We start from the raw sequence: 18387 nt of genomic DNA, 5'->3' as shown, positions 1-18387 counted from the left end.
GCTCAGTGGTTTGAGCATTGGCCTGCTAAAAACCCAGGGTTGTGAGTTCAATCCTTGAGGGGGCCATTTAGGGATCTGGGGCAAAAATTGGGGATTGGTCATGCTTTGAGCAGGGGGTTGGACTAGATGACCTCCTCAGGTCCCTTCCAACCCATGGGGACTACAACCCAGCTGGCCAGTCACATGGTCCTGGCTCACTCCCTTGCCAGCTGTAGGTGTCAGGCTTTAAAAGCAGCTGGAAACAAGAAGCAGGGGTCAGCACAACTGCCTCCATGAAGAGCTACTGCCATGTCATAGAATCATAGGACTGGAAGGGACCTCAAAAGGTCATCTAGTCCAGTCCTCTGCACTCATGGAAGGACTAAGTATTATCTAGACCATCCCTGATAGCTGTTTGTCTAACCTGCTTTTATAAATCTCCAATGATAGAGATTCCACCACCTCCCTAGGCAATTTATGCCAGTGCTTAACCACCCTGATGGGAAGTTTTTCCTAATGTCCAGCCTAAACTGCCCTTGCTGCAATTTAAGCCCCTTGCTTGTCCTATCCTCAGAGGTTAAGAAGAACAATTCTTCTCCCTCCTCCTTGTAACAACCTTTTATGTACTTAACTGTTATCATGTCCCCCCTCAGTCTTCTCTGCTCCAGACTAAACAAACCCAGTTTTTTTCAATCTTCCCTCATAGGTCATGTTTTCTAGACCTTTCATCATTTTGGTTGCTCTTCTCTGCAGTTTGTCCACATCTCTTCAATTTATCCATATCTTTCCTGAAATGTGGCGCCCAGAACTGGCCACAATACTCAGTTGAGGCCTAATCAGTGTGGAGTAGAGAGGAAGAATTACTTCTCATGTCTTGCTTACAACACTCCTGCTGACACATCCCAGAATGATGTCAGGGAAGGGGGAGAGGAAACAGCACCTGCTCTAAGGGACCCATCCCTCCGTGGGCAGGTGCTGCTAGTGAGGGAAGATGGGCCAGGGGTTAATGTACTAGCCTGTGATTTGCAGGTCCCTGCTCTGCCACTGTCTGTGCAGCTTACAATGGAGTTAACAGCACTGCACTGCCATGCAGGGGTGGTGGGAGGATAACCCCAGGTGTGAGGTGCTCAAGTACTCGAGCAAGAGGGGCCATATAAGTACCGTAGATAGCTAGTTACCAGCAGGAGAGAGCTGGCCAGGCAGCCAGTGCCGAGGAAAAGGCGGGAGACAGGGGCCCACAGGGCCAGGGGGATGCCGCTAAAAGCAGGCCGCTCGGCCCAATAGAGTAGGAGCCCTTGAGGTTCTAACATCCCCACCCAGCTGGGCTAGGCTCTCCGGTGGCATGGGCTGGTGTTCACAGCTCTCGGCAGTTGGGTTTTAGCGGGCAGTGGTTTGCTGCCCTCTCTTTGCACTCAGAAGTTCTTGCTTTAAAGTATTTCTATTTGCGAACCTAGAGAATAAAATGGCAGTACTGGGATCAGCGCTTGGTGGGGAAGAGACAGAACCGAAGAGTGACATGTAGCTTCTTGTATCTAACCTGGTGGACGTTGCTCTTAAAGCCACAGGATCCAGCAGGGGCAAGGGCTGGTGGGTAAGGCACTAGACCGGGACTCAGGAGAGCTGGATCCCAGGCCTGGCACAGACACCCTGAGTGACTGTGGGCACTACATGGGGCCAGATTTCCAGAATAGTTCAGCTCCCGTTGATGCCTCTAAGTAAGTGGGTAGTTTCCCAAGAGCTGTATGTGCTGGCCGCTGACCAGTGGAGAACGTGGCCCTTAATCTCTGTGCCCCAGTTCTCCAGCTATAAAATAAGGATGATACTTTCTTCCCCCATTGGTCTGCTTCTCTGCTTAGATTGGAAGCTTGTTGGACCGAGGCTGTCTTTCTGTGAGCGTGTATAGTGTCCAACACCAGGGGCTGCTGCTCTCGGCTGGGGCCTCTCCACCTCACTGCAATGCAAAGAGCTAATATTTGCTTTCACCCAAGTCAGTGGAAATGCTGTCCCCAAAAGACCTGCATGTACAAGCTCTGGATATAACCAGCTCAAAAGAGCCAGCGAGAAAAGGAATCATCCATAAGGAAATAAGAGATCAACTGTTACAAAAGCACAATCAACTCCAACCCTTTATTATTTGTAGTTTTCATAATTTACAGGAAGAGAAACATCACACCAGACAAGAGGTGGGCAAACTACGGCCCGCGGGCCACATCCAGGATGGTCCTGCGGTCTTGTCAGGGGGCAGGGGTGTGGATAGGGTGTGGGGCAGTCAGAGAGAGGGGGGGAAGGGGGTCAGGGGAGGCACAGCCTTCCCTACCTGGCCCTCCATACAGTTTTGCAACCTCAATGTTTGCCCACCCCTGCACTAGACAAAGGCACAGAATTTATTTCATAATAGAATTAACTTTAATCATTACACAGGAATCCCTAGTTAAGGAGGAGGAAAAGTATACATCTTAATCAAACCTCCCAGTCCAGAAACCCTCCATCTAGAGGGGCTGTTAATTACACCACAGACTGACAACTCAGAAGAATACAGAAGCGGAGTAAATAAGGCTTTCCACATCATCTTCCGTGACATGAACATGTGGTTCTGCTCTGTAAAGTCACTGCATCTTAGCCCCTTCAAACCCAGCTGACAGCGGGACAGAAATATTCTCAGCTTGTTCGCAAAGCCGAGGCAACCCAGCGCTGAGCACGAGCTGCTGCCTGTCCTTGTGGAAGGGCAGACGTTCGCTCCCCAAGGTGTGAGGCAGTGGCAGAGGGGGCGTGAGGACTAGGTCTAGTCTGGGGCAGCTATTTTACTGGTGCTGAAGGAGAAAGCCCAGCATGAGCTCCCTGGAGTTTACCGTGCTTCATTTTACGGGCCAGCAGAGCACATCGGAGGTGGCATCAGGGACACAAACAGACCCTCCCAGTGCCACTGGGCAAAGCAGAACCGCTTTTCGGTCCAATGGAATCTAGACCTGGCTTGAGCACAAGCAACAGAATATTGCACCCTGCAGCCCCAAGGGAGCCATCAGCCTTTGCAGCTGCCCACCGGACCCACTGGTGCAGATGTCACCGTGCCTCGGGGATCACAACTGAGAATGCCAAATTCAGGACAAACTGCTAAGTAGGGCAGACAACCCCTCCCCCCCAAAACTAGGGTTGCCGGGCGTTCCGATCGAAAAGGGACCCTGGCGGCTCCAGTCAGCAGCGCTGACCGAGCCGCTAAAAGTCCAGTCAGAGGCACAGAGGGGCTAAGGCAGGCTCCCTCCTTGCCCTGGCTCCATGTGGCTCGTGGAAGCGGCCAGCACGTCTGGCTCCTAGGCACAGGGGCCATGGGGCTCCGCACACTGCCCCTGCCCCGAGTGCTGGCTTCGCAGCTCCCTTTGGCTGGGAACCGTGGCCAATGGGAACTGCAGGGGCGGCGCCTGCAGGCGCAGGCCGTGCACGGAGCCACCTAGTCGCCCCTGCGCCAAGGAGCTGGACGTGCCAGCTGCTTCCTGGAACCCACCTGAGGTAAGCGCTGCCAGGATGGAGCCTGCACGCTGAACCCCGTCCTGCACCTCAACCCCCTCCCCGGATTGGAACCCCTTCCCCCACTCCAAGCCCCTCACCCCCAGCCCCACCCCAGAGCCAGCACCCCCAGCCAGAACCTTCACCCCCCTTCTACACCCCAACTCCCTGCCCCAGCCCAGTGAAGGTGAGTGAGGGTGGGGGGCAGCGAGCGACAGAGGGAGGGGGGGATTGAGTGAGCGGGTAGCAGGGCCTTGGAGAAGGAGCGGGGCCTTGGGACAGGGGCTAGGGCACGGGTGTTTGGTTTTGTGCTATTAGAAAGTTGAAAACCCTAACTGGTGGTTATTCTCCCATAAGATATACCAAACCAGCAACAAAAGTAAACTGTGGACAACAAGAAGTCAGAAATGCAGCCCCCTTAGGTATTCCAGTCCTTGGTTCAACACCCAGACACTAGACTTAATGGTGAGTGGTTATTTAAAACCCATTTCATCAAACAAAGGGTTCTTCTGATCCCGAAGGGCCAGCCACATATCCAGCTCAATATAACACTCAGATTTTACCCAATAATCATGCTGTTGTCAATCCTTTAGTATCTAATATCTAAAGGATGGAGCTCGGCTGTTCTCAGCAGTGGCAGATGACAGAACAAGGAGTAATGGTCTCAAGCTGCAGTGGGGGAGGTCTAGGTTGGATATCAGGAAACACTATTTCACTAGGAGGGTGGTGAAGCCCTGGAATGGGTTACCTAGGGAGGGGGTGGAATCTCCTTCCTTAGAGGTTTTTAAGGCCTGGCTTGACAAAGCCCTGGCTGGGATGATTTAGCTGGGGTTGGTCCTGCTTTGAGCAGGGGGTTGGACTAGATGACCTCCTGAGGTCTCTTCCAACCCTGATATTCTATGATTCTGTGCTGGGGGCCAGGTAGACACCTCTCCTGGGGGCAGGTAATTCCACCTCAGGACACCAGGGGGGTGCCCTGCCCATTCCTCTGATGAGATGAGGACTGGCTATAATTAAACAGGACACTTGGCTGGACTTACCCCAGGTCTGACCCCGTCCAGGAAAGCCTGCATAATACAGTTAAGGCACTGGTTAGACTAACCAAACCCATGGCGTTGTGGTATAAAGAAGAAGCTGTTTCTGAATAAATGTGATTTCCAAAGCACCCAGGGGATCTGGACGTCCAATTTCCATTCATTTTAATGGGTATCCAAAGTCCTCAGGTGGCTTTGGGAATCTCAGCCTAAAATGACAGGGGAAGCGTTCATTGGCTATGAGTAGGGCCCTACCAAAGTCACAGCCGTGAAAACCACGTCACATATCGAGAAATCAGGTCTCCCCCGTGAAATCTGGCTATTGTGGGGGGAGGGTCACAGGATTGCAACCCTTACCTCTGCGCTGCCTTCCGAGATGGGTGCCCAGCCACCAGCCGCTGCTCTCCACTCTCTGGCCGCCCAGCTCTGAAGTGCCACCGTCAGCAGAAGCACAGAAGTGAGGGTGGCATAATGAGGTGGGAGGGTTTGTTACTTTTTGCAGGGAGGCAGGGCCGGCCTTACGGGTGCATGATGTGAGCAACTGCTAAGGGCGCCATGGTCATTCCCCCCCTCCACACACAGCCAGCCCAACAGCCCTATGAGCCCCAAGTGCTGGGCATGGAGCTGGGGAGGGGCAGGGCTGGGGGTGCCCTGCCTGGGGGCTCTTATCTTGTGCTGGGCTCCAGCTGCTAGACCCGGCTGGGCTAGGGAGGGACAGGAGGGACTTCCTCTACCCCTGCACGGCCTGCAGCTGGGGGCCGGGTCAGACCCACCTCTGGGAATCTCCCCTGGCTGCAGGAAGCTCCGCGGTTGCTGGCTGGGATCCTAGCTCTGAAGGCAGCGCCGTCACCAGCAGCAGCGAAGAAGTAAGGGTGTCAATACCGCATCCCCACTACAAGGGAGCCTTGCGACCGCTCCCGACCTTCCTCCTTCTGGGTCAGGACCTCCCTGGCTACAACCCTGTGAAATTTCAGATTTAAATATCTGAAACTGTGAAATTTAAGGTTTCAGAGGAGCAGCCGTGTTAGTCTGTATCCGCAAAAGGAAAAGGAGGACTTGTGGCACCTTAGAGACTAATCCATTTATTTGAGCACAAGCTTTTGTGATGCATCCGATGAAGTGAGCTGTAGCTCACGAAAGCTGATGCTCAAATAAATGGGTTAGTCTCGAAGGTGCCACAAGTCCTCCTGTTCTTTTTGTGAAATTTAAGATTTTAAAAATCCTGTGAGCATGAAATTTGCCAAAATGGAGCATGAATTTGCTCAGACCCTGGCTGTGTGCCTACAGCCGCCTAGCCGTTGGTCCAGCCTGTTCCTAATGCAGAGAGTCGATAAGAAAGGGAGGTGCTGGCAGCAGGTGCTTGTTGTAAATGGGACACTGTCTGTATTCACACGGCCACTCTGCCCACGCATAGCGCAGGCGGGTGACAGCGTCCCTGCAGCCAGGGCCGGACAGCGTCACTGTGTGGGCAGATGCAGACAGCATGGGTGCTGGAAGCCACTGGCATGGCTCCTGCGCCAAGAGCTGGGGCCCGTGAGAGCAGCACACCTGCCAGAAGAAGCACAGACCAGTCACGTGACCTTGCTCGGCAGCACGGGGCTGTAGCTCTGTTGTTTTCTGGCTTGGGCGGCTGCGGTGCTGCGCTCTGGGGTGGAGACTGCAGGGCTGCTCTGCAGTGCATGTGGCTGCTAAGGGCCCCACGCACCTCCCAGCTCAGCCTCATCTCCCCCTCGGACAGCAGGGGAACGCAGCTCCCCCCACTTCTACAGCAGGAGAGGCAGCATTTGCTAGATCGCCCCTCTAGCCCTGGGCTTTGTCCACTGCAAACTTTTATTTCAACAGCTAGCCAGCATGCGGTAAGAGCTGCCTGCCCTGCTGACATCTGGCTGATGGTGCTGGAGGGGTCACGTGCCCCACGGACAGCACTCAGGCTAGCCCAGTAAGAGTGCAGCCCCTCTGCCCTGGGCGCTTGCCTTGAGCCATGCCGGGACCCCCACGCACATGCTCCTCACCTCAAAGATGCGGTCGTGCATTAGAAGCAGCTGGAGTTCCTGGCCATACGTGACGTTAATGAGGCCCCTGGCTCCATCCACCACGACTTTTGTAGGATATGGGCCTTGGAAGACCAGGTCTTTCTCTCCATATGCCACAGCTCGGGCTCCCAGGTGCAGCCGATATGCCACGGTCTGTTTATCCCGGGGGTGAATGCTGCAAAAAGGGAAGCACGGGGGAAATGATGGGGAGAGGGCAGGGAGCCACTTCCAGTGGTGCAGCCAAAGGCAGTGGCTCCTGAAACTCCACCTCTGCCAGCAGAGGGTGCCGTGTAGCTCCAGGGTGCCCTCACCCCACCCCAGCAGCAAAGAGCTTCGTCTAACCGCAGGATGAGTCAACGGGACCCTGCAGAGAGCAGCAGCTGGCTGGGGAGGTTGGTGGGGGAGCAGGTGCCGGAGGGAGCAGGTCTGCCAGGGAGGGGGACTGACTGAGACAGCGGCCAACCCTGGAGGTAAAGAAGTCAGCCGTGGAAGGGGAGGGCACGAAGACAACGGGAGGCAGTCTAGTTCCAGGGGCAGGGAAAGGACTCCTGGGCAGACCCCCCCCCCTGCACCGAATGGAAAGGGGGCACCCATCTGAAGAGACCAGGCTACCGAACAGATCCCAGCTCAGCTCCCCAGGCTGCTCTGGGGGGCAACGGGCCCCAGAGATCTGGCACCAGGCTCTGCGGTGCTGTCCGTCGCCCCTTCCATGTACGCTGAGTACACCGACGCTGCATGCACCTGTGTGCGAAACACACCTCGACCGGCCTCTCCACTAAGCCCTCTGCCCACTCGCGGTGGGCTGGTCGCTGGCTCCGAGCGCCTGGCCCCAGTACCTGTGTCCTTTACTGGCTCTCACAGCAGCGCACCAAGCCCGCTGTGCCGCCCGGTACTTGACAGGGCTAGCGACCTATACATCTCCCCGCCTCTCACAGGCGGGGAAGAACTCAGCGGGATGCAGCTGGGGAAAGCACAGTGAACAGATCTGGGAGGCCAGTGACACGGCGGTGGGGAGTGGCCCTGGAGCACTGTGCGTTAGGGGATTTCTTCTCCCCTTTCGGCACTCCCTGTCCTCCTCCTCTCTCCCGGCCCTGCCCCACTCTCCTCCCACACTCCTCCCTGCTTCAGCCCCACCCCTCGGGCATGCGGAAAGGCCCTGGCACCTCCAGGCCAGGCGCTACAGAACGTCCCCTGGGCGCACTGCAGGCTGCTGTGCAGGGAGTGGGCAGTTACCTGCCGTAGGGCGAGAGCTCGTCGCACAGATCCACCGCCACGGCCATGAAGGTGTTGGGCATTCTCTTGTTGGGCGCATAGCCGTAGTCAGCGGTCTGGTGCCACCGAATGCGGGGGAAACTGTCATCCCAGTCCTGGCGGCGGAACGTGGATAGCTGCAAAGATAGGGAGAGCTGGGAAAGAGCTGAGCCCCCACCGGGGCCAGAGCCCCCCAGCCAGCCCTGCTTCCCAGTGTCCCACACACCAACCCGCCCCAGCAGAGGGCGGCCCAGGAGGCCCTGACTTGCGCCAGCAGCCCCGTACTAATTCGCCATGTGGACAGTGGAGCTTCTGCTCCACCCCAGACCATGAGACATGGGGGCCAGGGGACGCCCCAGCCAGGCAGAGCGGGGTCACCATGGCATAGAGCAGCAGTTCTCAATCAGGGGTCTGGTTTCAGGGGGCCCACCAAGCAGGGCCAGCATCAGACTCACTAGCGCCCAGGGCGGAAAGCCGACTCCCCACCACCCTGAGGCTCAAGCCGAAGCCTGAGCTTCGCAGGGCCCCAGGCAATTGGCCTGTTTGTTACCCCCAGGGGCTTTTATACAGGGGGGCTGGAACAATGGGTACGGGGGGGGGGGCTGAGAGCCATTGAACCAAATTGTAAACCCTGCATAGGACGGAAACCACTTCAAGTCAGGGGGTGCTGCTGTACCCACAGCTCCCCTAGTCCCAGCACCTTCGCTTTTATAGGCAGAACAACCGTTGCGGCACAGGGGGGCCGTGGAGTCTTTATAGCGTGCGGGGGGCTCAGAAAGAAACAGGTTGAGGCCCCCGGGCACAGAGGGTGGCAGGCAGGCGGAGGAGGTGTGGTGAGCTGGGACAGACGGGGGGGTGACCGGTGGGAAGGGCGCTGGGCGAGGCCCATCGGCAGGACTGCGGGCAGGGCAGTAACTCGAAGGTCAGCTGACTCTCACTTCGTCTCCTCACGCCCTTTCCCTCCACAGCCCTGCTGAGCTCAGTCCTCCTCAGAGTGTGCCTCTGACACTCCTCCACCCCAGCACTCGCCTCCTTCCTCCCCTTCCCTGCCAGTCCTCTCCCTCCACCCATATGTTCCCTCTTTCCTCCTCCTCCCCAACTCACCTGAAGCCAGGAGAGTCTGGGGGTGAGGCAGAGGAGGGGACAGAGCAGGGGTGGCGTCTCTTCCCCCTTTCTCCTCCCAGTGCGTCAAGAGGGGAAGTAACAGGGTCTGAGATGTGGGGGGCCCTGTCTTCCCCCATCCCCGTTCTGCTGTGAGATAGAGACAGGAGCAGAGGAGCCAGCAGGGCAAAGACCCCAGCCAGAATGAAAAGGGGACAGGCAGCAGTGCCTGACTGCGCCCCAGGGGCAAGAGGGGTGTATCATCCCTTCAGCACAACTCACTCTCCCCCTACAAAGCCTCTGTGCCGGGACTTGGGGCCTATGGGAAAACCACTCCTGGGTCCATTAGTGTCAAGGAGTCAGCAGTAAAACTGTGATCAAACTGACTCAGCCCGGCCCTCCCTGCCGGTCCAGCACAGCACCAGGGAATGCTCTGCAGTGAAGTGAAAGAAACGAGCAGCAAGCAGGAGCTGGATCTGAGCAGCGACTACTGTCTCCGTGGCGCGGTCAGTACCCTGGCTACCACTCACCTGGACAAACCCGAAGGGGAAGAGCGGCTGCGTTTGCCCATCAGACCCGGCGTGGAAGGCCTTGCGCCAGTCCGTGAGGAGAGCCGGGAATGTGCAGTTGTACAGATCTGTGTTTATGAAGGCGTTTGTTTCACCTGCAATGAGCACATGGGACAAGTGAGAGCTGGGTCCAGCACCCAAAGTGGCATGGCTGGTGCTGTGATACGCTGCCAGACTTACCCTGGTACCAGATAACGCCCGTGAGGGACATGTTGAGGAGCGGGTGGATCATCGCGTTCCAGAGTACAGAGGGCATGTTAGGACCAGAAAGCAGCGTGGGAAGAAGAAACCTACGACACGAGACAAGCACTGATTGGTGGGGGGCAGCGGCTCACGCCACACAAGGTGACCGGCCGACTCCAGGTGGCATTGATCCCCTATGTTGGGCAATCACTGGACCTATTCCTCGGGGACTGGATACACAGGACCAGAGGAGGTGAACCGTTTGGGGTCAGACTGACAGAGCTAAAAGCACTGGAAAAAGACGAGCTCAGCCTGAGGGAGATGCGCTGGAAAAACAGCCTCTAGGGAAGGGGTTAAATGGTCACTAACGAGATGCAGTTACCAACTCCATCTGGGGTTATTCCAGCACGTCCCCGCCCCAGCCCTACCTGTGTCATTGCCCTAGCTGTGTCACACTCCCCCCCAGGGCAGAAAGCTGCCAAGCTCTGTACCAACCCACAGGGGAGGCTTTTCAGAGTGGAAAGTCAGGGCTTGAATTACTCCGGCACAGAATGAAATCGGGTTCAGGCTGGCCCAGCAAGGGCTGGAGGCAGTGGCCAGGGAAGCTTCAGGGGAGTGGGAGCAGTTCATTCAGATGGAATGGGTACGGAGTGGGCACTGAAGCAGGAAGGCATATACTTAGGGCCCTACCAAATTCAAATTCACAGTCCATTTTGGTCAATTTCATGGCCAAGGTTTTTTAAAATTAGTCAATTTCACAGTTTCAGATGTTTACATCCGAAATGTTATGGTGTTGTAACTGTGGGGGTCCTGACCCAAAAGGCGGTCATGGGATTGCCACCCTCCCGTCTGCCCTGCAGCTGGCAGGGCACTGCTTTCAGTGGGCAGCCAGAGAGGAAGGCTGCTGGCCAGGCACCCAGTTCTAAAGCCAGCACCACCACCACCAGCAATGCTGAAGTGAGGGTCGCAGGCTATGGGGAGGGGGTGGGCTACCATATGTCATAGAATCACAGAATCTCAGGGTTAGAAGGGACCTCAGGAGGTCATCTAGTCCGACCCCCTGCTCAAAGCAGGACTAACCCCAACTAAATCATCCCAGCCAGGGCTTTGTCAGGCTTCTCGTCCACTGTAGTCCCCAGGTCCGTTTCTGTCCAGTTTTCCCGGCAGTCTCCTGCCCCAGTGGGAGGCTGACAGCTGGAGCTGCAGAGCTTCTTGCAGCTGGGGGACGTTCCTGGAGATGGGTCGGACCTGCCCTGGGAGTGGCCCCTGCAAGGGAGGAGGAAGTCTGGTCCTTGTCCTTCCCCATCCCCAGCCAGGACTAGCAGCTGGAACCTGTGCAGGGTAGGAGCCCCCAGCTGGGTGCCAGATTTCACGGGGAGATCAGATTTCACAGTCCATGATGTGTTTTTCACAGCCCTGAACTTGCTCTCAATGTCCTCACCGTCTGGCGTCGCCTTTGAGCCCGCACTCGTGCAGCGCCCTTCTTGAGGACCAGGCCTCAATGCAGGTCCCTCCCCAGGAGGACTCCACCAATCCTATGGGGTACTGGAGCATCTCATACAAGTGACGGCCAAACAGCCAACACACAGCTGAGAAGTAGCTGAAGTTCCCGTGACCCAAGTTTTCTGTTCAGGAAAAAGAGAATCGAGAGGCAAATATCAGAAAACTGCAGGCGATGCAAACATCGGGGGGCTGCCAGAGGCAGAGTTGCAAGTGCTGGGGGACACCCCCCTGCCGGGGAAATCCACCCTGTGGGAGGGCCAGTGCAAGGAGAGTGTCCACCTGGCCAGTGCTGTCTGATCCAGAGGAGCAGTTCCAAGGGGAGGGGAAGTGTTAGGCTGAATATCAGGGAAGCCTTCCAGAAATGGGCACCACCTCTCAAGAGACGGGAGAGATTCCCGTGAGAAGTACCCTGCATAATGACAGGTTTCAGAGTAGCAGCTGTGTTAGTCTGTATTCGCAAAAAGAACAGGAGGACTTGTGGCACCTTAGAGACTAACCAATTTATTTGAGCATAAGTTGCATCTGATGAGGTGAGCTGTAGCTCACGAAAGCTGATGCTCAAATAAATTGGTTAGTCTCTAAGTTGCCACAAGTCCTCCTGTTCTTTTTCTGTTAGAAGTAGACACTGTAAAACATGCTGGAGAGAACAGTGTGCATTGATCCCAGGGGCTGCCTGGAGAGAACATTGCTGCTCCCTACACCGGCTTCCCACCCTTTCAAGGTCTCGGTCCTTATCTTCAAGGCACGCAATGGCCGAAGCCCAGCGTATCTAAGAGCCCCAAAGTCCAGGATGAAGGTGTGGTTGACAACTCCATTCCTCAGGCACAATGGAACTTTCTAGCACCATGGTAAAGCTGGTCTGTCCAGGAGACAGAGATTTCTCGGGGGCTGGGTCCAGACTCTGGACTGAACTCCCTCAGGACCATCACAAACCTCCCCACCTTCCACTCCAAGGGCCAGGTACATTCTCCAACCAGTCATTGCTAAGACACAGAGCAGCATGGCCACGTACAAACAACAACAAAACCACTCCCAAAGCAAACGGCTGCACTGCATGCATGATCCTGCCCTGGGAGAGGATGAGAGAAAGAATCAGCTGCTCATGACTGTTGCTAAATGTACAACTGGAAGGCGCTCAGATATTTGTGAGGGTGGGAGAAGAACCTATACTAGGGTGACCAGATAGCAAGTGTGAAAAATTGGGAAGGGGGTGGGGGATAATAGACGCCTATATAAGACAATGCCCCAAATATCAAGACTGTCCCTATAAAATCTGGACATCTGAACATCCCTAACCTATACACACTAGAACAAGTATGGTAGAAATCAGAGCTGGAAGAGAACACCTACAGGATTTTAAATTTATACATAGGGTTTGCTCTCTTTTGCTTCTTTATGTTGGATGAAGAAGGCCTGAAAGGTTCTTTCTGCTTGTTTTTTTACCTTAGCTACAGGCATCTGGTCTCGCCTGGTTAAACAACAGGGTTCTTGAAAGTCTCAGAGAACGTGTGTTGACCTTCTTGCCTCTACAGTAGGCTTTGGAGTTAAACAGGCTCTTTTTAAGGGGGATTTGTACAGACCCACTTTGTACTCACCAGCTGTTGGTATAGACCACTCCAAGTCAATCTTAGCCAGGTCCTGCAATTCCACTTCAGACTGAATAAGAGCGGCCGTGAACACACGGATATATGGATAGAGAGATGCCTCGGAGAGCTCCTTACTGGCATTGAGTATCTAAGAAACAGGCAGGGTGGTGAATCATCATGGCCTTTCCCACAGCAGTCCTGGCTGCTAACTGTGTGGTTAACATACAGTCTGCAGAGCTGAAACCCTGCAGCTCCCAGTGACAAATACTCTGGAGGGTGAGGTCACTTAGGAGTGCAAGAGGCTGGAAAGTTGTGGAACCTCCAGCCAGCATGGGAGAGATTTAAAACTAGACTGGACAAAACACTAGGAAAACTGAACTGGATTTCTATGATTCCTTGTAGCTCACTGAGCAAGCTTAATGTCTGACATGGACAGATCAAAAGGGAACAACTTTCTTTTCCTTTGGAGATAGTTACCAGGCCTGTCCCAACCCCTGCAAAGGCTGATGCCTCATTACCTACTGGAGATTACCTGGGAAACTGTCATCTCCATGTTACTTTGCCCACTGCAAAGCCAGACGTCTCCAAAGTAGATATCCCGCAGTGTCAGATTCTTTGGCTCTTCCCTAGAATGCTGCTCTGCCATCACACTATAAGGGCCACCATGGTCCATAGGAGCCAGTACAACTTTCCAGGTCTCCGAGTGCTCTGAAACATGAAGCAAAGGACCCTGACTTTATAGCAGCAAGCACAGATCCCTGATTGGTATCAATCCAGCGAAACAAACAGAGGTTTTTATTAAATGAAAAGGGACATTTCATATTATGGTGCTTTAATAGGGCTAATTGTACAAAGCTGAAAACAATTATGAGCCAAAGCAGCTGGGAGGAAGAATTTAATTAGAAAAATATGTGCAATAATTAGGAATCATTTAAGAACATCTTACCCGATGCCCCAAAAGCCACAATCCCACAAATGAGGAAGAAGGCTGGGCCCATTAAAAAACCAAACAGGTTTAGAGGGGAAGTGAAGACAACTATAAAAACTAAAAAAAAAAATATAACAAATAGAAGAAAGGTGAAGTTGAGAATAATTAATATAAATCAGAAGTTAGGAATTGCAGAAAATTGATAAGGGAAGCAAATGGACACAAGCAGACATCTATGGCCAGCAGAGTCAAGGAGAAAAAGAAGGAGTTTTTAAAATGTATTAGGAACAAAAAAAATCCTGACAATGGTATTGGTCCATTACTAGATGGAAATGGCAGAATTATCAATGACAATGCTGGAAAGACAGAAGTGGTCAATAAAGATTTCCTTTCTGTATTTGGGGGGGAAAACAGATGATATAATCTAGGGCTGTTCCACCCATCACTAAGACGAACAAGTTTGTTCACATTTACGGGAGATAATGCCGCCCTCTCTTGTTTACAATTTCACCTGAAAATGAGAACAGGCGTTCGCGTGGCACTTCTGTAGCCGGCACCGCAAGGTCTTTACATGCCAGATACACTAAATATTCGTATGCCCCTTCGTGCTTCGGCCAACATTCCAGAGGACATGCTTCCGAGCTGATAATGCTTGTTAAAAAAATAACGTGTTAATTAAATTTTGACTGAACTCCTTGGGGGACAATTGTATGTCTCCTGCTCCGTTTTACCTGCATTCTGCATGTATTTCATATTATAGCAATCTTGGATGATGACCCAGAACACGTTTGTTTTAAGAACACTTTCACGGCAGATTTGACAAAACACAAACATTGTACCAGTGTGAGATTTCTAAAGATAGCTTCAGCACTCGACCCAAGGTTTAAGAATCAGAAGTGCCTTCCAAAATTGGAGAGGGACGAGGTGTGGAGCATCTGGAGTACTGTGTACTCTCATCTGGAGTACTGTGTCCGGTTTTGGGCCCCACACTACAAGAAGGATGTGGATAAACTGGAGAGAGTCCAGCGAAGGGCAACAAAAACGATTAGGGGTCTAGAACACATGACTTATGAGGAGAGGCTGAGGGAGCTGGGATTGTTTAGTTTGCAGAAGAGAAGAATGAGGGGGGATTTGATAGCTGCTTTCAACTACCTGAAAGGGGGTTCCAAAGAGGATGGCTCTAGACTGTTCTCAATGGTAGCAGATGACAGAACGAGGAGTAATGGTCTCAAGTTGCAGTGGGGGAGGTTTAGATTGGATATTAGGAAAAACTTTTTCACTATGAGGGTGGTGAAACACTGGAATGCGTTACCTAGGGAGGTGGTAGAATCTCCTTCCTTAGAGGTTTTTAAGGTCAGGCTTGACAAAGCCCTGGCTGGGATAATTTAACTGGGAATTGGTCCTGCTTCGAGCAGGGGGTTGGACTAGGTGACCTTCTGGGGTCCCTTCCAACCCTGATATTCTATGATTCTATGCTGTGACGGGGCGTACCAGCCCCGCACTGGGCTGCCAAGGGCAGACCAATCATTGTTGGCCCAGGAGGCCACGCCCCCTCTTCTCTGATGCACATGCTCCAAGTGGAGAACTCAGATAAAAGGAGGCTGCCCAGGCCAGTCAAGGGGAGGCGGGGGTGAAGGAGGAAGGGAGTACACTGCTGGCTCCTGCAGAGGTACCTGCAACGCCCCTGGCGGTAAAGTCTGGGGACCGGGTCTACCCACCAGACAACCCCCCAGCTGCGGAGACCGACGTGGAAGCCGAACCACAGCCCGTTGAGGATGTTGCCTAAACTACGCCCCAGCCCCGAGAGCTGTGAGGCCTATAGACTGATTGCTCGCTTGCCTTACCCCGCCCCAGGATTGCAGCCTGCTTGCTGCTTTGCCCTGCCTATGGGGCTAATTCCACAGACTGTTTGATTTTTTGGTGGCTCAGAATCCAAGGATTACCTGTTTAGGTGACCCCGTGCGGGGGGCCGGGCCACAGCTGACCGAAATCACCCACAGGGAAGCCCACGACCGAGTGGCGGAGTGGGCCACCCCTATACTGGACTGACAGGGTATAAAGAGCTTCTATATCCTGCTTTGGATCATTATCGAGCAAAACCTGTCATCAGCATGGCTGTCACCAGCATCACCTCTGGAATGGTGGTTGAAATATGAAGGGACATATGAATCTTTAGCGCATCTGGCACGTAAATATCTTGCAATGCCAGCTATAACAGTGCCATATGAAAGCCTGTTCTCACTTTCAGGTGACATCGTAAACAAAACACGGGGAGCATTATCTCTTGCAAGTGTAAACAAACTTGTTTGTCTGAGCGATTGGCTGAACAAGAAGTAGAACTGAGTGAGTGGACATTGTTTTATTTTTTTAATGCAGTTATTTTTTGTACAGTAAGTTCAACTTTCACGATGAAGAGATTGCACGACAGTACTTGTATGAGGTGAATTGAAAAATACTATTTCTTTTGTTTTTTACAGCACAAATATTTGAATAAATATAAAGTGAGCCCTGCACACTTTGTATTCTGTGTGATAACTGAAATCAATATATTTGAAAATGTAGAAAACATCCAAAAATATTGATATAAATAGTATTCTATTATCAACAGTGCAATTAATCACAATTAAATTTTTAATCGCTTGACAGCCCTAATATAATCTCATCATAGGAGGAGGATAACATGCTCCATTTCACTAGTTTCAGAGTAACAGCCATGTTAGTCTGTATTCACAAAAAGAAAAGGAGTACTTGTGGCACCTTAGAGACTAACCAATTTATTTGAGCATAAGCTTTCGTGAGCTACAGCTCACTTCATCGGATGCATACTGTGGAAAGTTTAGAAGATCTTATTATATACACACAAAGCATGAAAAAATACCTCCCCCCACCCCACTCTCCTGTTGGTAATAGCTTATCTAAAGTGATCACTCTCCTTACAATGTGTATGATAATCAAGGTGGGCCATTTCCAGCACAAATCCAGGGTTTAACAAGAACGTGGGGGAGGGGGGTAGGAGAAAACAAGGGGAAATAGGCTACCTTGAATAATGACTAAGTCACTCCCAGTCTCTATTCAAGCCTAAGTTAATTGTATCCAATTTGCAAATGAATTCCAATTCAGCAGTTTCTTGCTGGAGACTGGGAGTGGCTTAGTCATTATGCAAGGTAGCCTATTTCCCCTTGTTTTTTCCTACCCCCCCCCCCCCCCCCAGACGTTCTTGTTAAACCCTGGATTTGTGCTGGAAATGGCCCACCTTGATTATCATACACAATGTAAGGAGAGTGGTCACTTTGGATAAGCTATTACCAGCAGGAGAGTGAGTTTGTGGGGGGGGGGGAGGGGGTGAGAAAACCTGGATTTGTGTTGGAAATGGCCCACCTTGATTATCATACACATTGTAAGGAGAGTGATCACTTTAGATAAGCTATTACCAACAGGAGAGTGGGGTGGGGGGAGGTATTTTTTCATGCTTTGTGTGTATATAATAAGATCTTCTAAACTTTCCACAGTATGCATCCGATGAAGTGAGCTGTAGCTCACGAAAGCTTATGCTCAAATAAATTGGTTAGTCTCTAAGGTGCCACAAGTCCTCCTTTTCATTTCACTAGTGTCACTGGAGGGTATTAAACAGAGGCTACTGCAGTTCGATATTTTAAAATCAGTTGGTACAGATAATCTACATCCAAAAGTTTTCAAAGAGCTGGCTGAGCAGCAGACTGGGCCACTGATGTGGGTTTGTAATTCGTCTTGGAGCACCAGGGAACTTCCAGAAGACTGGCAGAAAGCTAACGTGCCAATTTTTATAAAGGGTACACGGGTCAACCTAGGTAATTATAGGCCTGTCAGCCGGACTTTGATCTCAGTCAAGATAATGGATTAATAAACTATCGGAAGGTAACGTAATTCATGCAAATCGACATGGGTTTAAGGAAAATAGATCTGGTCAAACAAATTTGATTTCTTTTATGAGACTGCATGTTTAGTTGATCAAGGTAATAGCACTGACGTAATATACTTAGACTTCTGCAAGGCATTTGACTTGGTACAACATGACATTTTGATTAAAAAAGTCAAATGATATAAAATTAACATGGCACACATTAAATGGATTTAAAACCTGCTGATGGCTCTCAAAGTGAAACTGTAACTAGAGACTCATCATCACCACGCATGTGTGCTCCAGACAATTGTCAGTTATTGCAGAAAGCAAACAGGCACTTGGGAAGTTGGGACTAGAACACGCCTCCTTCAATTCCTTGTACCTCTTGGGCTACTGGAGAAGCCCTCTAACTAGTACAGCTCCCTATCCTCTCTGAAGGTCAGATGGCAATAACACAAAGCCAAGAAATCATAGAGGACACAGGGTTCGGTGCCACATTCCCCCACTGCCTGGGAGCTCGTCTGTAGGACATCCACTTGGCTGCTGAAGTGGATAGGTGCTATTGTTTGGGGGATGTTTCCTGGCCCTCATCAGAGGCAGGGAGTGGGGGCAGAGAAGCCCTGGAAGCTGTGTGGTCATGGGGAAGTGCAAAGCAGTAGGAATCTGAGATTTATTTTATTACCTTCAACTTGTACCATTTTCTTCATTATTACTTTGCTGTCTTTGGAAAGAGACAGGGTAACATTAGCGCCAGATTCCCCGTAGCCCCATACCACTGCGCCGGCTGGTTTCTTCTGTAATACCATGTGGTCACCATAATAGGATGCAAAGCGAAACGT

At 52.2% G+C, this 18387-nt stretch overlaps 1 protein-coding gene across 1 annotated transcript; it reads right to left on the bottom strand.

Moving 5' to 3' along the window:
• Positions 1-5681: 5681 nt before the first annotated feature.
• SIAE (sialic acid acetylesterase) lies at positions 5682-18387 on the bottom strand. The gene is made up of 9 exons (XM_077839776.1): positions 18231-18387; positions 13273-13448; positions 12750-12888; positions 11093-11276; positions 9649-9758; positions 9430-9563; positions 7781-7935; positions 6527-6722; positions 5682-6062 (listed from the first exon to the last, which is right to left on the bottom strand). The coding sequence occupies exons 1-9, from the start codon at positions 18352-18354 to the stop codon at positions 5829-5831; spliced, it is 1452 nt and encodes a 483-aa protein (XP_077695902.1). The 5' UTR covers positions 18355-18387; the 3' UTR covers positions 5682-5828.

Source organism: Eretmochelys imbricata, chromosome 22, assembly GCF_965152235.1.
Source record: "Eretmochelys imbricata isolate rEreImb1 chromosome 22, rEreImb1.hap1, whole genome shotgun sequence".
Classification (NCBI taxonomy): domain Eukaryota; kingdom Metazoa; phylum Chordata; order Testudines; family Cheloniidae; genus Eretmochelys; species Eretmochelys imbricata.
This window is presented reverse-complemented; position numbering and strand designations above follow the sequence as displayed.